Consider the following 27,156-nt stretch of genomic DNA (forward strand, 5'->3'; position numbering starts at 1 on the left):
AATACATGTAATTCACTAAATTTTCATATTATTTACATTTTTTCAATTAAATTAAATTTGTAAAAACAGTATGATTATAAATTGTTTTGCATTTAATATAATTCTCTTTCCATTTACTCCTTTCTCCCACTATTACAGAATATTCTTCTTGTACAATCTTGTTTATTCGAGTCTCCCAACAAAAATTTTTGGAATGTAAACTCTCCTTATTGTCATCAAGTTGAATAACTTATACTTTTTGGTCCCGATGATAATACAGTGGTTCCCCTCTTACACGATCACTGCATCGGGAAACTGGCCTTGTAAGACTGGTGGCCTTTCCAGAGGGGTACTATATGAGAGGTGTATGCGTATATATGTGTGTTTAGTAGGAAAGCTACTTATAACTTAAAGCAGACAATATCTTCATTTTAAAGTAGCATTAATTATTAAAATATTGTTCTTGTCTTAAAAACAGAGTTATTTCAAGGTAACATAAATGAATAGCTTTTATTCTTAGGTGTGAAATGTGGGTGGGGTATTGTTGGCATGTGCATTACAAAACCATTCAAAAATGTTATTTAAATCCTGGTACATATATTGTTTTGCATTTAAAATAATTCTCCTTTCTCCCACTACTACAGAATATTCTTCTTATCTTGTACGATCTTGTTTATTTAAGTCTCCCAACAAAATTTTTCGGCAAGTAAACTCTCCTCATTGTCATCAAGTCGAATAACTTATACTTTTTTTCTTCTAAGTTTACATGATGACAGGTTAAAGTTTTGCAATGATTTATTCCTATGTTGCTAATTGAACAGAACTGAATTTAATTTGCAGATGAAACTTTTGTTAACGAAATGCCTTGTTCTAAAGGAAGTGATACATGTACTATCACATGACATTTTGGTCTTTTTGTCTGGTTCCCTCTTTTGTTCAAGGTTAATTTCTATGTGTGTGTTGATCCATAAAATCTATATTTAGCCTTTCTGACCATGCTATGATCTTGACAATTACATCCAGTCATTATTGTCAGTTGCAAAGAAAAATGGAAGAAAGAAAAAAATTCCGCTGTGTAAAACCCAAATCTCTATCGAAACATTGCTGACCCCATTTCTATCTGAGCATGTCATGATCTTGACAACTGCATCTGCTTATGATCATCAATTTAAAAAGAAAAAAATTGGCAGTGTGAAGTCCAAAGCTCTATCAAAACATTGTTGACTCCATTTCCTGAACATCGTCGGCATTAATGATATAATAATAACCTTAGTGGTGCACGTACTTTAACCAATACTTCTTTCTGTAACAAAAACCTGACATCCGGAAACAGACATCGGGTAAGATAATCAGATTACTTATCATACCGTAATTAAATATTGGTTCTGGACAAATATGCTTTCAACATTCAGCAGTTAAGAAAAGATATTGTCTTATCCTGGATTCTTGAAAAATTCTTTTTAGCCAGTAGAGTGTCACACCCTTTGAAGAACTTTTGTTTTATTTATGTTTTTTCAAACAATACAAAAATAGTAAAAATTCACTTAAAAAGATTAAAAAATAACAGTAAAGTATGCCAGAAGTAAAATTCATAACATATTCAATATGTTGATATCATTCATTCTAGCTAAACCTGGTTTTCAAAATGTGTTTTCTTCCATCAGTACAACATATACATCTGTAGCTATAAAAATAAACTACTGTAAACGGAAGGCAGAAAAAGAAGAAAAATTCAAAAGACAAATTTTGATTCAAAACATTTAAAGATCAGTGGTTTCTATGGACTGGAGACATTCATTGGATGCCACAGCAACCAAATCCAGCCTAGAATGTGTAAAAAAACATGACAAAATTAACCCAGTGCCCATACTTTTTCATCAGTCATTATTTGATTATTTTTGTTGAAACCAGGACCACTCTGGTGGCCTAGTGGTTAGAAAATCCACCTCAGATGTGGGAGGTTGCAGATTTGAACTCCAGCCAAGTCATACCAAAGACTTATAGAAACTGTACAAGCAGCTGCCTGGTGTCAGGATAATGTGACTGGGTGGGACATGTAGATGCTAGATGTAGCTATAACAAAAATACTGCTGTAAAAGGAAGGCAGAAGAAGAACAAAAATGGAAAAGACAAATTTTGATTCAAAACATTTTAAGATCACTGCTTTCTGTGGACTGGAGACATTCAGTGGATGGGTAATGGGTATATTTTATTTCAACATGGCAGGAGATTGGTTCCCACAGCAACCAAATCCTGCCTAGGATGTGTAAAAGTCATGACAAAATTAAATAAACCCAGTGCCCATATTTTGTCATCAATCACTATTTGATTATTTTCATTAAAACCAGGACCACTCCAGTGGTCTAGTGGTTAGAGCATCTGCCTCAGATTGGGGAGGTCACGGATTCGAACCCCAGCTAAGTCATACCAAAGACTTATAAAAATGGTACTAACAGCTGCCTCGCTAGGCGTTTAGCGTTAAGAGGTTAGTGTTAGGACTGGTTGGCCTTGTGTTAGCATAATGTGACTGGGTGGGACATTATGCTAGATGTCTGTGGCATGTTGCCCTAGTGCTAGACATCACTATAAACTCTCACACTGCAGACATCATAGTGATATGACTTAAAAATTTATAAAGCTACATTAAAAATCAACACACACACACATCAAAACCAAAGGGTTTGTTTCAGAATATTTTAACTTAAGTTTTTAATATTGTAAATTGGAAGATTTTTATTAGTGCTTTTGATATGTACGTCTGGATACCTTTAAAAAGAAATTTATTCATTTGTGATACAATTGTCATGATGCATTTGTGTTGAAAATGTCATAAATATGTATAATTAGTTGAGGTTGAACAGGATTCTTAGCATATTTTGTGATTTAAGTGCACTGTCATCAAAATAATTGTGCATTTCTGCATACATCTAGTTCCAGATCATCGAGAAACATGTAGGAAGTTTGCTAGAAAAGTTGCCCAAGTTTTCAGAGGATTGTAACAGAGTTCTGAAGAAAGCACAAGAGATAAGTTCTAGGTAAGAATAAAGTTAGAAATATACTATTGCACCAAATAAATTGAATAATACTTGAGTGAATTATTACTAAAATCATCAGTTGAAATTGAAGCCTATGTATGTATTATATATATGCAGGTTTCCAAGAAAATGTTACTAGTTGTTACAAGATCAACTTTTAAATTTTCTCCCTGCATTTAGTATCCATAGTTTTCATTAGGCAAGTAACAGGTTTAATTTGTAGCTAATTTCACCCTTAATTATTATATTGTTTCATGCTTATTACAAGTGTTAACAGATTTTCTGAACATTGTATTGTAAGGCATGTGCAGGTGGTAGTGAATGCCTAAATAGGTTTGGTTGTTTCTTCATTTTCCTTACCTCATGGACCATTCTGGTGGCCTGGTGATTAGAGCATCCACCTTGGATGTGGGAGGTCATGGGTTCCATCCCTGGCTGAGTCATACCAAAGTCTTACAAAAATAGTACTTACAGCTGCCTCGCTTGGTGCTCAGCATTAAGAGGTTAGTGTTAGGAATGGTTGGCCTGGTGTCATGATAATGTGATTGGGTGGGACATCGTAGTGATATGACTGAAAATTTTTTAAAGCTACATTAAAATCCAAATCACACACACACACCTCACCTCAGGGACAACTTGTCATGGCAACCTAGATTATGAAGAATACTCTTAAGTTCTGCACACACTCTCATAATCTGTGCATCCTGCATAGATCAAGATCTGCTGTCACATAATACACTGACAGATCTGGGCATATTAGTCTTTTAGAAGTAATCAGTAGAACAAACTACTTATAACTACTTATACCCTGACCTGCCAGTACTTCATACAATGTTAGATCAGTGTCAGTATTGCTTGCAGATAGACTCGCCTTGTAATTAAATATATATGGCATAAGTAATCAGAATTTATGTAGATTTAGACTTAAGAGTAAAATGATTTTTTGATTATGAAGAGTTTCTTTGAACCAATGAATCTTTGCATATGATTGATTTCTTTTTTTTGTGTTCCCGATTACCATTATTGTTCATAGGCTGATGCTGTTTTTGATGATGAAAATCATTGTTGATGATGATGATTATGATGTCACTGCAGATGAGGACAAAAATAAAAATCATTAATAATTTGACAAATTTTACATCCTAAAGGCCACTCAGATATTTATATATAGTGCACATCTTCCCTTGTGTATCTCACAAAAAGCAGTAAAAGAAACATAACTAAATTCATTCCAGATTTTATGTACAATTTTTGGCAATAACAATTTAAATTTTAATCTGGTCATAAATTGCCAGGAACAACCATCAGCTTCAAAACTTTACAAATCCATTTGTCCATATCTGCAATGGCATGTTCAATATTCCAGTCAACTTGCCCAGGGGAAGCTGTCATTTATAAAATTTATAAAACCATGAACCTAGTATCACTGTCAAAACAACAGTTTTTGTACATTTTGCAGAGTCTGTAAACTACACCCCATAAATTGATATTAATTTCTACTGCATTACAGTGTGTAATCAGAACATCATCATAACAAAGCAAACATGAGAAACAGCATCATCCACTTAAACTTTACAAGCTGTCTTTTGTCGATTGATTTCTAATCAGTAGGACCCTTTTAGAGAAATACCTGTTTTACCTAATGTTTTTGGATGCCAAAAGTAATTATGTTTTGAAGGGGGTTTTGAAATTTTAGAGTTGTTGCTTTTGGAGTTAATGGAATTAGGATCATGTTTTCAATATAGATACAATAAAATCAAAACTTTTGTCTCTATCCATTGTTGTTGACATCTGTTATATAAATACTGTTGTTTATGAATGAGAATACACCTGCTTTGAAATGGAAGTTTGTAAATGCAGCAGTGGTCACCATCAGTGAAGTTCAAGTTTAGCTGTCGTGATAACTGCTTTGATTACTCTGCTATGTATAACTAAAAGATTAAACTGTTTCCACCTAAACTAATGCTTCAAAGGAGTCTCAGTATCATGAAGTGTTAATGCAGAATATTTCTTAAAATGATGCTTCCTCTTTTTTTGTTGTCCTCTCAGATTAGTCCTTTGTAAGACCGCCATACTAATTTTAACTAAACAATGAGCCAGTCAGCATTTGCTTTATAACTGGATGATTGATCCATTGTCAGTATAAGATGTTAATATCAGATATGAACATTTCTATAGTGTGTAACTATTACAGTTCAGAATTGGTGAGTATTTATTGCAGTGTGATTATTACAGTTCAGCATTGGCACAAGTATTTATTGCAATGTGATTATTATAGTTCAGAATTGGTGTGATTATTTATTGCAATGTGACTGTTACAGTTCAGCATTGGCACAAGTATTTATTGCAATGTGATTATTATAGTTCAGCATTGATACAAGTATTTATTGCAGTGTGATTATTACAGTTCAGAATTGGTATGAGTATTTATTGCAGTGTGATTATTACAGTTCAGAATTGGTATGAGTATTTATTGCAGTGTGATTATTACAGTTCAGCATAGGTGCAGGTTTTTATTGCAGTGTGATTATTTCAGTTCAGAATTAGTACAAGTAATATTGCAGTGTGACTACTACAGTTTAGCATTGGTACAAGTATTTTTGCAGTGTGTGTATGACTTACTATTCAGAAAGCATGAAAGTAAATGACATTTAGCATGATGAACATTAATCATGTTTAGTCATGATGGTCTACATGTGCGCTCTCTCTCTCCTCCCTCTCTCTCTCTGTCCGTATCATAACATCATGTGCCTGAACATAAAAACACTAGATTCACTTGAATAATTACAATGTGATTTTTAAAATTCTTCAATCAGCCATATGTCCAAATTAATATCTGTAGTAATCTTCCAAACTCTTTATCTATCAGCCATATGTCATTGTAATATCTGTAGTAGGGCTATAACGAATACAGGAATGGTAAGTATGATACATATCATGAATAATAATAATAATTCATGAATATTCAGTAAAGACAAACAAAAACCAAAGAAAAAAAACAATACTTCTTAATCTAAAGTTATTTGACTCACAGGTTCCTTAGTGTCTTAGTTACTAGCCTTGGTAACATAAAAGCAGTTCAGTAATAATATTCTTCTTTAAAAAAAGTGAGCATATGAACATGCTCTGATTTGAGAGCTGCCCTTTTGGCAGTTGAAAAGTCCCCAGCAGTACTGAATACACTCTCATTTGGGACATGATTTCAAAATATATTTTATTAGATTTTAAGCTTAAATTTTATTAGTAAATGAAATAGATCCAGATTGCTAATCTGAATTTGTTATTGAAAGCATCTGCAAATATCGGACTGTAAAGGCTTACCTTTGTAGGCATCAAAGATTGACAACAACAACAACTGAAGTTTATAAATAAATATTAAATATTAATAAATACCTGATAATGTGTCTACAAAACTTGCAAATAGTTTTAGCTTCTTTCATAGTATATTTATCGCTTTCTTTGTACATATGAAATCCAAAGCATTTCCATATCCACAGATTATATTTTGCCAGAGGATCTGAAATTTCAACCTTAGCAAAGATTTTTGGATGGAATTGCAAGACTAGTTTTTAAGACACGTCCTTGGAGAATGACATTGGCTAGAAATTTTCATCAATAATTGTTTAACTATTGAACAATACTTAAAAAATTATTGTTCAAAAATGGTTAACAACTTTAATGATTGATTAAAATAATTTAATGATGGAAGCATAAAAAATGAGTCGGGGTGTTTCGACTTACGAAATAAACAACTTTATGTAATATGTTTATCATGTGACAGAAACAACAAACTGCGTTAAATCGATGAAAGGTGAACTGTATTTTGAAATATGATTAATACTGGCCTATTGGGTACACATTAAGATCTATGTTAAACATTTTGCATTCGAAAATATTAGAATAACGAATTGATTATTTTCAACTTTTTTTTTAAAGTCGTCGGATGAACAGCCTTACCTTACAGAGACACACACAGCTTCTTGAGGTCCTGGAGGTACCCCAGTTAATGGACACCTGTGTTCGGAATGGTTACTTTGATGAGGCTCTGGAACTTGCTTGCCATGTCAAGAGATTGGAGAAGAAGCATTCCAACATTCCAGTCATTGCAGTAAGGCTTACTGTATATACTTGCTTATAAATGTAAAGTCCAACTGCAGACAACATAGATCCTGCTCTAGCAGATTTAGGTCTTTGCAGTTTGCAGTTAGATACAACTTAGAAGCAAGTGTACATTGCATGTATATTTTTTCTCATTTATATGATGCATTATGCAGATTTACTGAAACAACTATAGGTTTAAATACTTGTATGCTTTTGATATATTGATATACTCCTCATGTGATTTTCTGTGCATGTGTTGTTCTTGTAGGAATGTTGTCAGGTACTTAATGGGTGTTGTTGATCATATGCAGGACCCAAAAAGATTTTTATTATGTAACATGACACCACAGAAGGAGGCTGATGATGCAACGGTAGGTGAAATCAGATCACACTATGCATTCATAAGGAATTTAGCCAAGGATATTTTGAAAAACATAACTGATTATTCATCATGCAGAGGGGGTCATCTTGATTTGGTTATGTCTGATCTGTCCATCCATCTCTAGGAGCTCATTATATACAAATTACACAGCACAAAATATCAACAGGTGAAATGTTTGACAGACCTGTTGCAATGCTTAAGTGGATAATTCATGGCATTGCAGCAGTTTTTCCATCAGATTTGTACTGATTTAAATAAAAGTATGTAGACAAATTGAATTTTGCAAGGTTATTTCTATGTTTTTGTAGATTGATTTTCAGGTCTTTACAGAAGTTTGTCAGTTTTTACACCTCAGGAAAAAATATTTTTTATTAAATTTGATATGTGTGTTTGTATGCATATTTAAGGTAAAATCTTATAAGATAATATTTATGTATCGTCTGCATGATTTCAAACAATGGTGTAACATAAAATCTAATTCGTTTTTTAAAAACATGACATAAAAAAGACATTAAATCAAACATGATTTTTAAGACATACAAACGACCACTCCAGTGGCCTAGTGGTTAGAGCATCCACCTCAGATGCAGGAGGTCATGGGTTCAATCCCTGGCTGAGTCATACCAAAAACTTATAAAAAAATTAATGGTACTAACAGCTGTCTCTCTTGGCGCTCAGCATTAAGAGGTTAGTGTTAGGACTGGTCGGCCTGGTGTCAGGATAATGTGACTGGGTGGAACATCATGCTACATGTCTGTGGCATGATGCCCCAGTGCTAGACATCACTATAAAATGCCAAACTGCAGACATTGTAGCAATATGACTGAAAAATTGTTAAAGCTACGTTATAAATCCAAATCATACACACACACACATAAAACATACAAACACAAGTAAAGAATTAGACAAAACACATAGCACATAATTTACAATATAAGCAAACAATGCATTTTAAAAAGGCAATAATTACAAGTAAATTTATTATTTAGATGACTAGAAAGCCAGATGTTAGAATGATCATTCTGATGAAAGAAAAAGAAATAGCTAGACAACCATACCATTATAGAACATTTTCAGTTTGACAAGTTTTAGGGCAATTTGCATTTAGACCATACATGCTTTACAAAATCAGATCCAGTTTATTATTTATTTATTGTAAATCATAAAGGAAATTATATTTTCAGGAAGTACAGAATTTGTTGCTTAACCATTAGTGTTTGTCAGTATTATAGAACACATGGCATAGAATTTGAATGTATGTTCTTGTTACCTTTATTGGTTATGGTAATTAGGCAGTATTGTGTGATAAAATTAACTAAAAGTTTTTGCACAAAAGATCATAAATTTGAGATATCCTTCTTGCCCTTTCTTTTCTTTTAACTTGATAAAATTACTGAAAAACAAAAAGTTTAGCAAGCACAGAACTTTCTCAGACAAAGGCAGAAATCTAAACTTTTCTGTTATTCTTCAGAAAGTATTGATACGACATTGGCAGTCAGCTTTATGTAGAAACAAAATCTGTTTAATTTATTATATCAGCAAAAACATTGAATCTCATTAAATTTTTAATTTATAGTGTCTTACAGGAGCAATTTGTTTTCTTCAGAATATTGTGACAGAGGTGAAGAACTCGGCTCAGTTAATGTTAAATCAACTGATTCAGCAATTACGTACAAATATCCAGCTCCCAGCCTGTCTACGTGTCATAGGATACCTACGACGAATGGACGTTTTCACAGAGGCAGAACTCAGAATAAAATTCCTGCAGGTAGAGAAGCAAGTATATTCAGTGAAGTGATATGCATCCAGACCATCTAAAAATGTCAGCCTCTGTAGAATAAGCACTTTCTGGTCAGCTTAAAATGATGTGATCATTGCATAATGGCATCATTGATATGACCTCTCATTATTTAAGTACATGGGGCCCCAGGTGGCCTAATGGTCTAAAGCGATCACCTTTACAGACCACTGACACCTCACCTAAGTCCATGTGTGTTCGAGTCTCAGACTCAACCAACTTGGGTGTGTGAGAAAGTTCACCCATTGATTCCTATGGGTTGGTGGTTCTTCTCTGTGTATTCCTGGGTTCTTCCTTGGCTAGATATACATGCTGCCATGTACAGTTAAACTCCTGACATATGCAGTAAGAGTTCCCAAGAGTGGTCATAAATCAAATAACTCAACATGTTAATTTCACTGCCTTTAATTTTCATTAAAAAATATGTAATTCATTTAACTCTAATCCATTCATTTTAGCTATTTATGAGTCCTAATTTGCACACATCAGAGGATATCTGTATAGCCTATCATATCCTGCAAAATGTTATACCCACAACAACTTAATTGCATGCTAGCAGTATGAACTCAGGGAGAGACTCAAATTAAAATGACATATTTCTGAATTGTGTCTCATATTGAATAGTGGAAAGAAAAATTGTTATACAGTTTAAAAACCACAATAACATTCCTGCACAAGAAAATGATATAAAATCAACAAAGAAAGTATGTGAGAGCTTTGGAAACCTTTAACAATTCTGAGATTATGTGATAGCTTGTCAGCAGTTGTCCCATCACATAGGAAAAATGCTGACACAATTAGAATAATAATAATCTTGTGATTGAAAATGATAAAAGCAATGAAAAGTATTCTAGACCTTGAAAAATCTGTTGTATTTATTAGCTACCATAAATTGGCTATGCAGGCTTTCTTTTGCAGAAAGTACTGAAAAAGTCCCACACCAACATACACTTTTCTTTTTATGTTTGGTAACAGGACTCTGTAATCTTCAACTTGTGCAGATTTAATGAATTTTCAAATGCCTATGTAAAATTTATTGTATTGACAGTAAGTGACAAGATACTCTTTCCTGTATTCATCTATATAATGACCCTTCACTTTCAGCTAAGATAGCTAAAAATGTAACCAACCTATACATTTTTAAATTGATTCTGAATCATCTGGACCATTCACTATATAGACAAAACTACATATATTTTTTGTTCTGAGTGGACAGAAAGAACAATTTAGAAATGTTGAGACCTTCAGGCCAAGACATTCCTACATTATATCAAACGAGCTTTTCCCCAACACAGATCAAAACATGTGGTTTTGTATTTATTACGTATACCCATTCTTTAAATTTTGAATGTATACTCTTTAAAAAATGAATTAGTCATTTGGCATTTTATGAAAGATATTGTGCAACTCTCATAGACGTAACTGGTCCTAGGCCTAAATATACACTGTGTTGCATCATCTGTCTGTCTGCATTGCAGATATGGATTTACTCTTTAGCTTTGAATTTTAAAACTGTTGTATGAGATATATGAATGGATTTAATCTACAGTCACATCTAGTGGATTTTTTCCTTCTCAAATGGAACATACGTTTTGGACCAGTAAGTGACACTCTTTCTTACACTTTAGTTGCTGAATAGGCATGCTAATTCCAGGGCAAAGTAATTAAATACATTATACAGAATACCCTTTAATTTACTGTACCTTCATATATATTTTTAAGAAATCAAAGATTCTGTCTCTTTCTAACATGCAGACTAAATTTTTAATCTTCATTTGGATATATTTTAACAAATTTTTTTTAAACAGTATTGCAGTATTGTTCTGTTTTTTTCTCTTTATTTTCTACTTGAATGGTCATAAAAATTTAAAATGAGAACAGGATTACCTCTGCATACATGCCAACCATTACGCTTGTGGCGTAATCAGTACATCTTTTTTTCTCTCACTACATTATGCTTTATGCGGAAATGTATTCGGATTATGTGTTTCATTATATCCCACTCCCAAAAGATTAATAATTTGTTTCCTCGTTTTTATTAATGTCCCATTAATCCCACAGACTATATTCTAGACAAGACTGCTTCTATGTAGCTACAACATAAGAGTATGCTTGTCCACAGACTTACATGCACTTTCCTTACAGTATTATGTTCTATTTATAGCAGCTGCCCTGTTTCCAAGAAAAATGATGGTTTCTACTTTCAAATGTTGGACCTCGGTTTCTGTTTATAGCAGCTGTATGACTTAGTTTGGAGAGAACAGGCTGGTTTTCTAACTTGTAATCTTTGCTTGCAGATTTTTTGTTCAAATTCATATCTGGTACAGAACTAGTCTGTAGGTATTTGGTGCTAAAAGTCAAGTCAGATTTATTCTAGTTGATGTATGTGTTAGAGCAAATATGTTTGTCAGATAACTTAACAGATGGATTAGAAAAAGATGAAAAATCAATTCTGTGATGAATACATGAATTACACAATACAGCGTTCCATTCTAGGGCATCTTCATTCCCCTTGCAGGCTGTGTGGAAAGGATTTTAATATTGGTCATGTTGGTAACACAAAGACACCTTGAATTAACTTATTTCACGAACTCCAATACTAAGATAACTTCTTTTTTACAGCGGAACTAAATTGTGGACACGAATTTTATAAATGCAGAGGCATTATCTGCCGAGTTCTTAATAGAACACGGACTACCTCTAGCGATAGAAGACTACATTGGTCCTTTAACGGATGTTTCTTGATTCCAAAATTGCAGAAAATATGCATGTGCAAGAACAAAATCATCAAATATTGTTAGGTTAAACACTTCACTTAAAATTGTAGAAGCCATAAAAAATTGGGCTGTTTAGTATTGCAACATACAGGAGTAGTAATTATGATGACAAAAAGTAGTACCAAGTCTGTGTAAGAGACCTTGACAATGAAAAAGGCATAGTCAGAATGCTTTTCTTTCATTACCAGAATTAACAGTAGATTCCACTGGAGAAAACAATTTTTTTATTTGCTTGATAATGCTTTGAATAAATATAAGTTGGCAGCACTGTATGGGGTTTTCAGCTTATACTGCATCAGTGATGACTGGAATTCTTAAAAGAGTTGCATTCTATATTTTGAAAACTGTCTCCATCATGTCTCATATCAAGTTGTCTCTGTCATACGATGCACCATGCTGCAGGAAAGGCAGCTGATAAATTAGAAGGAGAACTCATGAAGAATCTAGTTGGCACTCTACCTGACAATGTACTTCATGCAGACAGAGCTGATTTTTTCATATTTCCCAGCTAATTGGCCCAATAACTGGAAGATATAAATTTACTATTCTTTGTCAGGTTATGAAAGGAAAATTGGTTCTTTACCATTCTAATGCAGACTGTGAGAGATTGCTCAGTATTGTTAACAAAAGTAAAACAATTCAGATCCAGGCTCTGTAACCCAGCACTTAGTGCTCTGCTGGTGTGCAAAACATTCATAGTCTCAGCTGGTACAAAGTGTTTTGAAATGCAATATAAGAGTCTGTTGCTTTTTAAAGCTCAAAATGTTATATACGAAAACTTGAAGCAGTAATTGGTGTTAAAAGTCCAGAGGAATAAATAAATCATTTTGTACATACGCTCATTGAATCTTTATCATGTTATATGTGGATTACTCTTTTTGTCCACTTGGATTACATTTTCCTCTCCAAGGGTTGGCATGTATGCCTCTCTGTGCCCCATATAATGAAAAAAAGATCTCAGCATTGAAACAAGATGTAATTCTTCTAAATTTGTGTTATCAAAGCTGTCTGTGATACATCTACTTTTATGTTGCAAATATTTGTCAGTTTAATCCTCTGATTTGATTCATTTATAAATCCCTCCATTTAAACATGCTCCTTGAAAAACTATAATTTCACAGACCAAATTTGTGAAACTCTGAAGCAGAAATGGATTTTAGTTAAGTTTGGTATTTAAGATTGACATTGTGAAATGTCTCTCTGGAATTATTGATGTGACACTCTGAGTTTTTCATCTCTCTCTCTCTCTCTCTCTCTCTCTCTCTCTCTCTCTCTCTCCAGCTTCAGCTGAGAAATCGGTGTTAAACATTCTGTCCAAAATATTGTTGTCCACCTTAACTAATTTTAATTTCTCAGCCTAGATTGAGTGAAATGCACATAAACTGCTTATCAAGATTTATGGTAGTTACCCATTTTCGCCCAGTGGCAAAAACTGCCATTTTTGCCCAATATGACTTCATTTCTTAAAATTGCAAATGTTTGTTACCATTTTTGAATAATTTAAAACAGTTAGCAATAAATCATTCCAGATATTTTATTAGTGGACTGCTATTGAATATTTCAGGTGGTAAGAGTAGTTCAGGCTTGGTGTGCAATACAGAAATTTTAGGTGTGTGATATGGAATCACAGATGAAACTTCTATATTGCATGCCAGATCAGTCATGTAAGATTAAATGGGTATGTAGTGAATAAAAGTATTGGGGCTTTTTTAAAAATTCTCCTAAATTTCACAAGCGAACATCCTGAAATCACTCTCAAGTTTCTGCCACTCTAATTTACAAGTAATATTCTTCCAAAAAAAAAACCAAGACACTGAACATTCTTCTCTTAACTTTAAACCAACATCTGCCAAACACTAATATGCTTGAAGAATTATCAAGTTAGTGTATACAATTCATGGCAGCCATAGCTGAAATAATTAGTGCAACATTTGACCACTGCATTTTCAGTTATGAGATACCTAATTGTGATAAATTCATTAACCCTGCATGCCACATTTACTCACCATGAGGTTGTACCCTGTTTCCAAGCTCTGTACTGTCAACATCTTTTATGATATACCAAAGTTGGTGGTACTGCAAAAAGTAGACACGTGTAGCTTTACAATGATACTAAATAATACAGACTTTCTACAACCATTACAGAATAACCTCATTTTTGAGCCCCAATTTTTTTAGGCCAAAAATTACTGGTTTTCGGAAACAGAGTTTGTGTCCAGATTTTAGAATTTTCAGCCTGAGATCTAAAGCAAACTGGTCCAAACTGCACACAGGCATGTGAACCTTGCAAAAAATAGGATAAGATTGAGGATTTTAGAAACAAGTAGCCATGAAAATCATCAATCCAATATGCCAAAATAAATTTACCCTTCTGCATCTACATGAGCAAAACAGCATATTGGAAAAAACATCTTTAATACACCTAGGCATCTGGTTGAATGAAAACCAGAATGCATTTCCTATCCTCATTTTAGACAGATATGAAGAGAATCTCCAGGATTAATGAGTTAATTTAGATCTTTTTTATGCAGTTAGATTTTATTCAGTATGTTCATGGTTTTATTGTTATCTTGTTTACATTTTCAGGCCAGAGATACATGGTTTCAAGGAATTCTTCGGGTGATACCTTGGGAAGATGGTGAATACAGTTATCTCCCTTTAAGTACAACTGAACATATGTAAAGCATGTTAAATTATTTTCATCATAAATCTTTCTTCCTTAACAATATTATGTATAATAAATGAATTTTTTCACTCAATTTGTTTTGTATGTAGCATTCATAAAATAAAACTTTCAGCCTTTATTTTCCTCCAAAGGAGATGGAAATTATGCTCCTTTCTAATTATGTTGTTAAGTAATTTAAATAATTAACAATGCAGATATTTTGTCTTGAAAGACATCTTTAATTTTGGAAAATATTTACTTTGGAATCTGTATTGGTGGTTATGCACAAATTACAAGGTTAAGCTCATGGTAGCATTATGTAGCACAAGTTTAAAGTATACCCTCAGGGTTTACTTTCTTTGTGTAGGGGTGGGAAGTACATAATTACATGTAAATTTGATATTATCTATGATTGTTTTAAATTAGTGTCGACCTGAATACTGAAGATTTGTATAATTTCTTACTCATTTCAGCCTATGTTCACATTACCAAAACGATAGAGGCAAGCCGTGTGCATCTGTTCGACATTGTCACACAGTACAGGGCCATTTTCTCTGATGAAGATCCCATACTCAGCACAGGAAAGGATGATTCTATAAATGAGGCTGCATTATTTCATGGCTGGATTGTACAGAAGGTTAGGGAACATGAGAATTACATATCTCTTTTGAAAATTTTAAGGTTAAAAATTGCTTGAATGTTTTAGAAGACAAAAGTAAGCATGCAGTATGTTTTATGGAAATGAAATGAATATTGCCAGCTGAAATCATTGCAGTCTAAATGATTGCATTGCAGTATAAATGGTTGTACTGCAGTATCGATGATCATATTGCAGTAAAAAAAGATTGCACTGCAGTATAAATGATCGTATTGCAGTCTAAATGATTGCATTGCAATATAAATGATTGTATTGCAGTTAGGGTGAAAAGATTCGTCAATGTATTGATGCATTGATACTTTTGCTGAAGCGATACATATATCAATACAAGAGATGGAAAATCGATACAAAATGATACTGTATGCAGGTTATTTTAGTCTTTAGCAGTCATGAATAATTATTATTAGTTGCTTTGTTATTCTGAAAAATTATAATCCATCTGAAACAGCATTTGCAGTCACAGGCACTCATGTTTATTAGTAAAAATGAAAAATACTATTTGTGAATACCCATTCGCTGTCTAGATGACATTGTTTGTAATCTGGCCCCCCTCCCCCATTCATTGCTAATTATCTTAACCCAGAGATATGTTCAGCATACATGCCAAACATGTTCTACATGTATAATGAAGTACTTTACTCCTCAGTATGATATTCCACTTTCATGCAAAGTTTCTACTTTGAATTGTATCTTGACTCATTTGGTCGATTTGAAAGCTACACTACGGCTTTGTTGCACGGTGAAATATGTTACACTGAATTCTCATTTGTGGTTATTGCTTGTTCTGATCTAGGTTAAACAATAACCACTAATCAGAAATCAATGTAGCTTATTCTCTGCGTGACAAACAGGAAGTATTGGCAGAGCAACAGAGTCTTTGCAGAAAAGTCATTAGATACGTAAAGTACTTGCGTAGAGATCCTGTCAGGATATGCTATTGCACGAATTGTGCAAAGTTTGTACAAATTCACATGCTTGAAGAACATTGAAATATGAGAGCTCCCACAAATTCATTGAAAGTCCCACATATGAAAATGTGCTCAGTGAAGTATACAATTTTTATTTAACCGTTCTTGTCACAACATTTGTTTTTTGGATAGCAGCTGTTCCACATCTGGGGTCTTCAAGCACAGCATGATTGGGTTTCAAACTAAATTTGATTAGCACAACATGCCCAGGAATAAGCAATATGGTGTAGTTTAAAACCATTCATGAAGAAAGTTTCACAAATGCGTGTTTAAAATATGGGTCACCTAGTAAACCCAAACTGTCCGATTCTTGGCATGGTTCATTACGATTTCGTTCAGGAACTACTTGCTGATGATGGTGATGATGACAATAATTTTTAAAGTTATGAAGTATATTGGATTATTGGAGCTGGTAAAGTGTTAATGGAGATACCAGTGAGTGATTTTGAGCCTGAAGTGGTGTTAAATACAAGTCAGATGTAGCTGCTGGATGAACAAAAAATAGATGGCATGACCCTTTCACTGGTATTTTGAAATTACATGTACAAAGGGCAGAATACTAAGCCTGATTAAATTACACACAATTTAAAAGTGTAATGCAATTTATTTTTTTTTTAATTAATCATTTTTGCCCTGCAAATCATATGCTACAAAACCATTTATATGTATCCATATCAGGGTCTAGATAAATTTAATAAAATAAGGGTTACAAAAAATGAAATTAAGAAGTAAAGATATTTATTTTAATACCTCTGTTTGCACAAGCATTGATGGACTAAATACCATTATACAGCATTATGGAACAGATAAGAAATTTGGATTTAACAAAAGATGTTTATGTTAGTGAAAAATCCTATTTTGGAGCAGCTTTATCCAAAAGACAATATCTCTGAGCTCTGGAAAATTGTACATAACAGTCACAAAGAACAGTTTCAAGCTGACAAAGTTATATTTGTATGTGCCCCTTCAGAAAGAAGCACAGAACAACATTGATACAAAGAAAAGGAGCAGAGTATGCTCAGAAATAACCAACAGATTAATGCTTATACAACTATAGGTGACATCTGTCAAAGATGTTAATTTAAGTAGAGACATAAGAAAGTGGAACAGGAAGAAAGAGAGACATATATTGAAGCTTAGATAAATATTGACATATGACCATTTCTTTATACCCCTCCTTATATCTTTAACAAAGAGGTAGGTCTCCCTTATAAAATCCTTTCATCATCTCTCCTTAAATTTTACATGGGGAACAAATATGGAATTTCTCTTTTTTATGCAGAAATATTTTTAACCAGAGATTGAAGGTGCTGATGGAATAAATGAAATTAGCACAGAATGAACTATGGGGCAGATTTCAAACTGTTCAAGCTTATCACCTTGTGTAAGTTTAAAAAAAATTGATGAATAGGACTGTGTGCAGTCAGTAGTTTTCCTTTTTCACTAACAAATACAAGTACCTGTGGCTGCAACAGTCTTTTGCATCTGCAGGAAATAAACTGATAGATTTTGTTGGTATTTAGCCTTATTCCCATGCCCATATTTGTTCTAGATGAGATCTTCTTTGCACAAGGAAATTGCATTATTTCTTCTGTCTTGAAAATAACAACGTAATGTCTTCCACTTGTAACTGATACACGAAATTGGTAATATGATGTTTTCAAATTGTTCATGTTGTACAAAACCAAGGGAGTTAAATGGAGCCACCATTAAATGGCCTAAAACTTTGGATAAAACTCACTGCCTCCAACAGGTAGGCTGTTTGAAAGTATTGTTGTTATCTTTTCATCAATAAGAATCGCATATAAATATATAACTATATGTCTGTCTGTAGTCTGCATACTGGAAATAGGATCAGAATGTCAGTATACATGAAAGGGCACCACCTACCTTCCAAAGATGGAAAGATCTAAAGTTCATACATGTATCATATCACAGGTTGCGTATCGTGAATTGTATCAATACGTGGCACAGGTATCATTTCACCCCAGCCTAATGATTCCATTGCAGTATAAATGATTGTATTGCATTATAAATGATTCCATTGCAGTATAAATTGGAATATAAATGATTGCATTGCAGTATAAATGATTGCATTGCAGTATAAATGATTCCAATGCAGTATAAATTGGAATATAAATGATTGCATTGCAGTATAAATGATTGCATTGCAGTATAAATGATTCCATTGCGGTATAAATTGGAATATAAATGATTGCATTGCAGTGTAAATGATTGTATTGCAATATAAACGATTGCCTTGATATATATTATTGCACCACAACATGTAAGAGCTTACTATTGTTGAATTAAATAATAATAATAATAATGAGGACTTTGTATAGCGCCTAATCTTTAAAAGCTCTAAGCACTTTACAACATTAGACAACACCTATAAGATAAAAACATATATAATGATATGATTACAAAAACAAACACCATGAAATTAGAAAACATAAAAAACAACATGCTGAGAATATTTAAGGTATGATACATTATTAGGTCTTTAAATTGGATCACTGTGTCTAAGTTCAGTGGGCAATTCATTCCATGTTGCTGGGCCCTGGTATGCAAAAGAACGCTGTCCATATGACTTTGTTTTCATTGTTGGAATAATGAGTATATGATTGTCAGAAGAGTAGCGTAAGTATCTTGCTGGTGTGTACACATGGGTGAGGTCGGATAGGTATGTTGGACTAGAGTCCGTCAGTGAAATGTAGCACAGAGAACAAATTTTGTGTTTGATTCTGGATCAAATGGATAGCCAGTATAGGGTACAGAGCAGTAGGGAGGTGTGCTCTGATCGTGGTACTCTAAGTATGATCCGAGCAGCTGTGTTTTGAACTTTTTGAAGTTTCTGGGGTAGATATTGAGATCAACCAGACAGAATTGAGTTACAATAGTCCAGTCTTGAAAGTACTAATGAACACACAAGTGTTTTAGTGGTATCAACTGAAAGATATTTGCGACTGGAGCTGATGCATCTCAGCTCAAGATATGCAGCTTTGCATATGTTCATGACATGTTGGTGCAGTGTGAGAGTACTGTCCAGAGTAACACCTAGGTATCGTACTGATTGTGTGAATTTAATGTTGGTGTTGCAGATATTTATTGTTTGAGGTAAAGGATGTGAATGAGAAAGACTTTGTGTTGTGATCAGAATGGCCTCAGTTTTATCATCATTCATCTGCAGCTTGTTATATGTCATCCATGATTTCACATCATAAATGCACCCTCTCTACACCTTGGATGGTAGCATCAACTTCATTGGGTGGCTAGATTTGTATATTTGGGTGTCATCAGTGTACAATTGGTGAGACACTGGATGATGAACTATGACACTTGAAAGCAACTGAGTGTATAGAATGAAGAAAACAGGTCCAAGAACAGACCCCTGTGAAACACCACAACATAGATCAACTGGGCTGGAGTGTATTCCATTTGCAGATACAGTTTGTGTCCTGTTGACCAAGTAGGACTTGAACCACAGTAAGGCTGTATCATGAATGCCAAATACATGCTGGAGACAGTGAAGTAATATATCATGGTCTGTTGTGTCAGATGCTGCTGACAAATCAAGGAGGGTGAGGACTGTAATCTTTCCGCTATCCAATGCAGAGAGAATGTCATTAACTACTTTTAGAGAGTAGTTTCAGTACTGTCGCAAGGGCGATATGCAGATTGTACATTGCTAAATAGACTGTTTGAATTCAGATGAGATACAAGCTGGGATAGAACAACCTTTTCTAAGATTTTTTACATGAATGAGAGATTAGAAACTGGTCGGTAGGTCTTTAAATCTCTATGGTCTAGTGTTGGTTTCTTCAGCAAAGGCTTTACAATGGCAGTTTTTGAAAAATGATGGGAATTCCCCAGATGAGAGAGAGGTATTAATAACATCAGTTAGTGAAGGCAATACTGGATCTAAGCACTCAAACGGCAGTGATGTTGGAATTGGATCAAGTTCACATGACTTTGGTGCACTCTTCATCACGACTGTATGTACGAAATCCATTGAGACAGGTTCAAATGCTGCTAATGGTTGCCTCTCAAATTCTTTATCCCAACTATGGTCAATTGAAAGTGTGGTGTCAAGCTTATCTCTAATGGTTTGTACTTTGTCACGGAAGAAATTTGCAAACATGTCCAGAAGATCGACTGGAGAGAAGGTAGTTGGAAGTAATGTAGATTTGTTCCTTGACATTAGCTTGTTAGTAATCTCAAAGAGCTCTTTGCAGCTGGAACTTTCCATGATCTTAGTCTTGTAGTGGGCTGATTTCGCTGCATGGACTATATTTGTGACATTCTTCTTAGTGGCTTCATATATTTGCTTATGAATAGTGAGTCTAGTGGAAAGCCAAAGCCTCTCAGCTTTACGGCGGTCTCTTTTAGCAGCGCGAAGCTGGTCCCTAACACTGCTGTACCATGGAGAACACTTGAATTGATACTCTGCACTTGGTAGCTGGGGCATGTTTGTCGAGCAATGAACGCAGGCAGTTATCAAGTTGTTCTGCTGTAGGAGGTAAGCAAGTTGTTAGGTTTGCTTGGATGTCATGCATTAGTTTGGTTCTATTTATCATACGGAGGTTTCTCTTAGTAGCAGATAAAGGTGGAGGGTTAGGTACTGATACATCAAGATGGCATATAATGTAGACATGATCTGATGCAAGGTCATGGGATACCAGGGAGGACTGTAGAATATTATCATCAGGTCTATGAAGAATCCATTATAAAATGTGACCATGTTTATGGGTGGGTTGGTTAACTGACTGTTTGAGGTTGAAAACATTAATGGAATCTATGAGTTTTGATGTGTTTGGGTTTCCGGGACAGTCAAAGTGAAAGTTGAAATGTTCAAGAATAATCAGGTTGCCACCAATCAAATTTCCATACTCCAGGAGATTTGGAAACTGCTCCAAAAAGAGAGATTCAGTCAGCTTGTTTTTTCTACTAGGAGGAGGGTGGTATAGGCAGAAGAAATGGACTTACCTTTGCTCCAGTGTGAGTGTAGTTTGGACTAGTTGGAACGATGTGTGGTCAAAATTGAATGTTGTGATGTGGTTAAGACGTTTGATCATGGAGTTCTTTGTGATGACAGCAATTCCACCTCCATGAGAGTTACGGGGGAACGACTTGATGGAGTAACCATTGGTTGTTAGATCCGCACACATGGGTTCATCGCCTGATGTTTTTAGCCATGTTTCTGTCAGGAAAAAGACGTCAGTATTCTGGTTGTTGATAAAATTAACTATTTCAGTGCGCTTTTCCGGTGGTCCTACTGATTGGGCATTGAATAATACAATACGCAGAGGTATCTCTTGGATAGTTGACACAAAGGTTGACAAATTAATAGGGATTTGAATTAGGTTTTCTAAAGTAACAGTCGAATTTGTTTTAAATTTTTGAGCCGAAAAAAGGGAGATAACTGGAATTCTTCTTCCTGTTCTATGCCAGCCAACTTTGAAACAAGGTTTCTTTTTGTGCTTCTGTTTACATTTAGGTAATGATGAATGTAGTCCCAGTTCGTTTAGTCTATAGCACAATGTAGTGTGGAGAGCCAAGGAGTGATCATTTAAAGCAATTAGTGAGGGTCCATCATAGCATAAACGGATTGACTGGCGAATATCACGTGATGGCAGTTTGTTCAAAAACAGTGGAACAAGACAGCTGAGAAAAAGTCTAATTGTTCTCATTTCCAAAACAAGGAGATGAAGAAACACATACGAATTGAACAGCCAATACATAATGAACACAATAACGTAGATGAAGACATGCAACAAGGACAAATATCATGAAAACAGCACTAAAAAATGGAACAGCTGCTTCAGGCTGGTTAAGCGATAGTGGCCAACTTGTTCCTATCCATATTATACACATGAAAACATGCTTTTCAAGGAGCATCATGATATTTAATTGCCATATTTTTTAGTGTACAAGTTGATACTTTTTGACTTGGAAACAGTGCCTCATCTTACACTCTGAATCAACTTGTATATGGATTGAGTCGTGAAAATTGTTTTAAGTACCACTGATACCATGACTTTGAGATATAATCTGCAAAATCAAAAACTGGTCACATAACTGTACCAATTCTTGTTCAGCTGCCACATCAATAAATTGTTGGAAACTAATATGACTGCATTTATACTATAATTTGTATCATTGTTTTGTATGCATTTGTATATGCTTCTCTTTTCTGATTTTTACAAATTGAATTAAAACAGTTAAATTTCACTGGCTGCATAGTACTTATGGTATGTTCTCTATAGTGTACTGTACTTATGCAAAGATTATTGTTATTCCTGTTTTAAAAAATGGATTTTCCTGTATTTATCTCCTTACTCTTCTTATAACATACCTCATTCTTCCTGATCACATTTTGGTCCATTGATATTTGATTTAAGAGTATTTTATTTTGCACACTCGAGTGATTAGTAGTGCATCTTTTTCATTGATGTAATTGATCCTATAGAGGGATGTAATACATATTAATATTGAGTATTTATGAAATACCATATTCAAATACTGTCACATATTCACTAAAGAATGCCAATAATACAGGTCAAAATTCAGAATAGAGATGGAATACTTGTAGGTCATCAGCAATCCATTTTTAGTTTTGCATTTCAGCTTTTCGTTCTTAAGAAGCTGTTCCTTTGGTATCTCTCTTGGATTGATTATGATTTATGGATTGCTCTTTGGTTTCCAACAACAAGCCAAGGCATTTAACTGTATAAAACACTGATATTGACTAAGAGTACTTTCAGTCATCAATCTGCATCAGTTACTAGTTTTATTGTCTCAAGAAGACTGAAAACCACAAGGAAGAATGTAATACTGGTACCAGTAATTTATCTGGTGGTGTATATAGCATTTTATCAATTAGAGAATAACTTATTGTTAAAATAAATGTGAACTCTTTATGTTGGTGAATTGGAAATCATGCAAGGTATCAAACAGAGATACCAAAAATGAAAATGTAGATAGAATTTGTATTTATTCATGCTTAAATATCTCAGTACCACTTAAAAAAGGTATAGAACAATCATTTCTTTAGGGTTTGGCTCTTTAATAATTCTAATTGACAAGGTTGTGTGACTGATAATATTTTATTCACCCATATATATATGGTATCATTCACTACAGGTGACACAGTTTCTTACAGCTCTGGAAAATGACTTGTCCTGTGGGGTTGGTGGTCGGTTAGACTCCATTCTGGGTCAGTGTATGTACTTTGGTCTGTCATTCAGTCGTGTGGGAGCAGATTTCCGAGGGTTGCTGGCACCAGTTTTCCAGAGGGCAGCCCTGAATGGCTTCATCTCAGCTCTTTCCCAGGCCAACAGAAGGTTTGAAGATTTTTAATAATATATAAATAGCAACAGAACAGTCTACCATTATTTACTAAACAATTTATACTGTAGATATTCTTGAAAGCAAAAATGTTTATCATGAGACAGTCTGTAAAGTGGAGGAAATCGTCAGTTATAAAACATCAAAAATATACTTTTATATATACTTGCTGAAAAGTCTAAACCAGCAGAAATCCAGCTCTGCTATTCCATAATATGCTGGCAGATTTAGGTCTATGCAGTTTGTTGGGAGTTATCAGCAGAACAGTCAAGTAGACTCTGATATGCCAGAGAATTTGGCATTGGCAGATCAGGGTCTGTGTTGTTTGTAGTTGGACTCAAATTATAGCAATTCTGTACATTACACTATAGGACAAGTGGCCACATCAAGACAAAAATCTGCTAACAGCAGTACAAGACATATATTCTCAGTCACAAAATCTGCTGCTTTTAATCGCCACACTTCTGCAAAGTGGGTGGGGGAGGGATATTGTTATTGTCCATTTTCATCCCTCTGCCTTTTCATCCATCTGTCTGTCCAGCCCTGACAAAGCTTATCATTGCATCTCCTCACACTGCTCAGAGAAATTTGATAAAATGTTTTTGGCTAGATTTGTGATTGATGTAGATGTGCAATAAAGTTTTATTTTTGCTCTTTCTTATTCTAGAAGGGGAGCATTTTTTGAAAAGTTTTTTTTAAAGAAAAGATGAAATTTCAGGAATTTGGTTCTTCATTACTTCATCCATATAGGATTGTATTGAAATATTCTTGGAAGCTTAATATATCTGGTTTTGTAGCAGATCTGTACTTGTTTCCTCCAGCCAGGTTTTAGGGAAAGTGTCTTGAAAAATTATGAAAACAAAGGGAATTCTAAGCTGGGATAATATTATTGCCTTGATGTGTTAGTCTGTCAATCTTTTCATCTGTTGGTGTCTTCATCAGTGACAAAGTTTATTATTGCATCTCCTCCCTCACCACTTGGAGATTTTAATGATGATGTTTAGACAAGGAATATTTCCCTGCTACCTCACGAATCCAGCCCTACTAAAAACACACAAAAAATTCTAACTCGTATAAACAAAAGGCAATAACTCTTGCTCATTGTTACGTATATCTGATTTAACATATATTTATTTTAATTTGTTTGTTTGTTTGTCAGTTTTTAAAAACAAAATATTTTTCTTACATGCTATTGTAATGTAAATTTATTCGCTGGAGATGATATTTTTTTTCAGAAAATTGGTTGACCTGAATCATTCTTTTCATAAACAAGGTTGGCCTGGAAGCTGACCTTGATTCAAAATTAGTAAACAAAGTTATATTTTATTTTAAAATGATTGGTTGTTGTCACGGTCATGATGGGACTACGTGGGTTAAGAAGTAAACACTTTTTTAAAATTTATTCTGGGAATAAAATCATTGGTCTAATCAAGGCCATATTCTGTGTATGTGATATAAACACGATCACATGCCCCCCCCCCCCTTCTGATTAAGCAAATTGGGGGAATTTCGAAATTGCATCTTATAACCTTTGTTTTAGAGAGAGTTCTCTCAGTTTTTGGTTTTTCACACTGATGTCAAGTTAATTTGTTGCAGCCAGATTTTGAGTTAATTATCTTCAGATCATTTGGATTTCAAAAGGATTAATTCTTTATTCTCTGGAAATATTTTGAGGAGTGCTCACACAGAAATTTTGGAAAGACATTCCTTACAAATTTAATTTGGATTTCCAACACCAGAGTGCCATTATTTGTATTTCTATAAGGAACTGTAGATAAGCACAGTACTGACTACAGCATACGTCATCATCATCCATCTTGGAGGACGCACGGTACTAATTATATGGAACAAATATTAGAGTATTTACGGGTTTGGTGGTCCATAATTGGTTAATAACGAAAATTAAAATTTTAGTAAAAATATCTTTTGAGAGCTTATCCTATATGTAATTTTAAAAAAATAAAGACAAATTTCTACTGATGCAATTTTAGTATTTTTACAGGCTTGACACAGGAGTACTCAATAATGAAAGTAGCACCTGATTCATTTGGTGCAGAATCAATAACATGTGTTTCATGCACATGTAAATAAACAAAATGCCGCAACTCATATGGTGTTCTCCACACATAAGCTTGTACCAAGGTTAGATTTGCATGGAGAATTATAGGTCTCATCATCAGCACCCAGAAATTTTAAGTTATTGAATTTTGAATATGATAGTGTTTCCATATGTTTACTATTGGAGTTGAATTAGTACCATGAGTCCTATATGCGACCTATACCATAATAGGAGTTTGTTGTTTCCATGGTTACCATGTGCATCCAGAGTATCATTTTGGTGGTTTTTGCATATGACAATCATAATGGAGTCTTTTTTTCATGGTTTGCCTGTGATTTTGGAAAAAAAATCTATACAGAAGACAGATGGGAATGGTTTTATACACTGGACAGTGGCAGTAGATAGCTCAGGCCATGGGGAAAAGAGCATAGTATGGCCTAATGGCAGAATTTCAAATGATGGTGCCCACAGATTGACCTATATGGTTAAATACCATTTTAACACATGAAACAATTCCCCAGAAGGGGGTGGGGGGAAGATTTTAAATGTAAGCCACTTATGTCACAATCACTTATGTATCAATACTGATCATTTAACTTTAGAGACACATTCAGCAGATCAAAGCAGAGAACATTGTAAAAATCAAGGACTGCACAAAACTGCACATGGTGCATTGCCTCAGCCTGTAAATTGCATTATTCTATGTCAAGTCACATTGAATATCAATTATATCTGTCTTATTTCTTATCATAGAATTAAACTCCTTGACACCTTTTCTATGTTTAGCATGTTTCTCATATTGGTACATTCAATTTTTTGGCAAACAGTATTGGAACTTTTCTGCATCCTTTTTATTGAGGGAGCAGGGAGAGACATTTTCACTTAAAAGAATAGTTTTCAACCCTTCATTCCCAATAGAAGCCTGCAAAAGTCCTATCTATATTGCATTATTTATACATGCAGTTTTTCTCCCCCAACCTCTCTTCGGCATCTTTTCATACAGTTGAAACATTCTTGATGTATAACTGCATGGTGAACATATTGCTCTCTCCCACCACACCAGATCTCTTTTCTCTTCATGTACCAAGTCCCATGATAGAAAACCTTTATAGTCAGGGTGTTGGAACTGGTGCTCTCGGAACACATTATTCCACATCTCAGCATTTTTTCCTGTGTGCACTAAGCGATATGTGTTTTGTTCACCAGATCTGTTGTTGTGAATAGATGAAAACAAGCTTCATGTCAGAAATATGATTTCACATTTGAAACAAAAGCTATTTATAAAGCCAACATTTCTCTGCACTTACTATCAAGTAATAGTAAGGAATCATTTAGCTGTAAATTAGAGCTTGCTACTTGGTTTGCCAAATCAAGGTGTATTCCC

The 27,156-nt window shown here is 34.2% G+C and overlaps 1 protein-coding gene across 1 annotated transcript in view; it reads left to right on the top strand.

Moving 5' to 3' along the window:
• Positions 1-27,156, top strand: part of LOC149793164 (conserved oligomeric Golgi complex subunit 8-like) — a 69,608-nt gene that overhangs the window by 15,672 nt on the left and 26,780 nt on the right. Inside the window, exons 4-9 of the mRNA XM_089967091.1 lie at positions 2,911-3,014; positions 6,951-7,122; positions 9,104-9,265; positions 14,659-14,710; positions 15,211-15,374; positions 23,510-23,709. Coding sequence (XP_089823217.1) covers positions 2,911-3,014; positions 6,951-7,122; positions 9,104-9,265; positions 14,659-14,710; positions 15,211-15,374; positions 23,510-23,709 — 854 coding nt within the window. The remainder of the gene's footprint in view (positions 1-2,910; positions 3,015-6,950; positions 7,123-9,103; positions 9,266-14,658; positions 14,711-15,210; positions 15,375-23,509; positions 23,710-27,156) is intronic.

The sequence above is a fragment of the Sinohyriopsis cumingii genome, chromosome 8, assembly GCF_028554795.1.
Source record: "Sinohyriopsis cumingii isolate HCF-2022 chromosome 8, ASM2855479v2, whole genome shotgun sequence".
Classification (NCBI taxonomy): Eukaryota; Metazoa; Mollusca; class Bivalvia; order Unionida; family Unionidae; genus Sinohyriopsis; species Sinohyriopsis cumingii.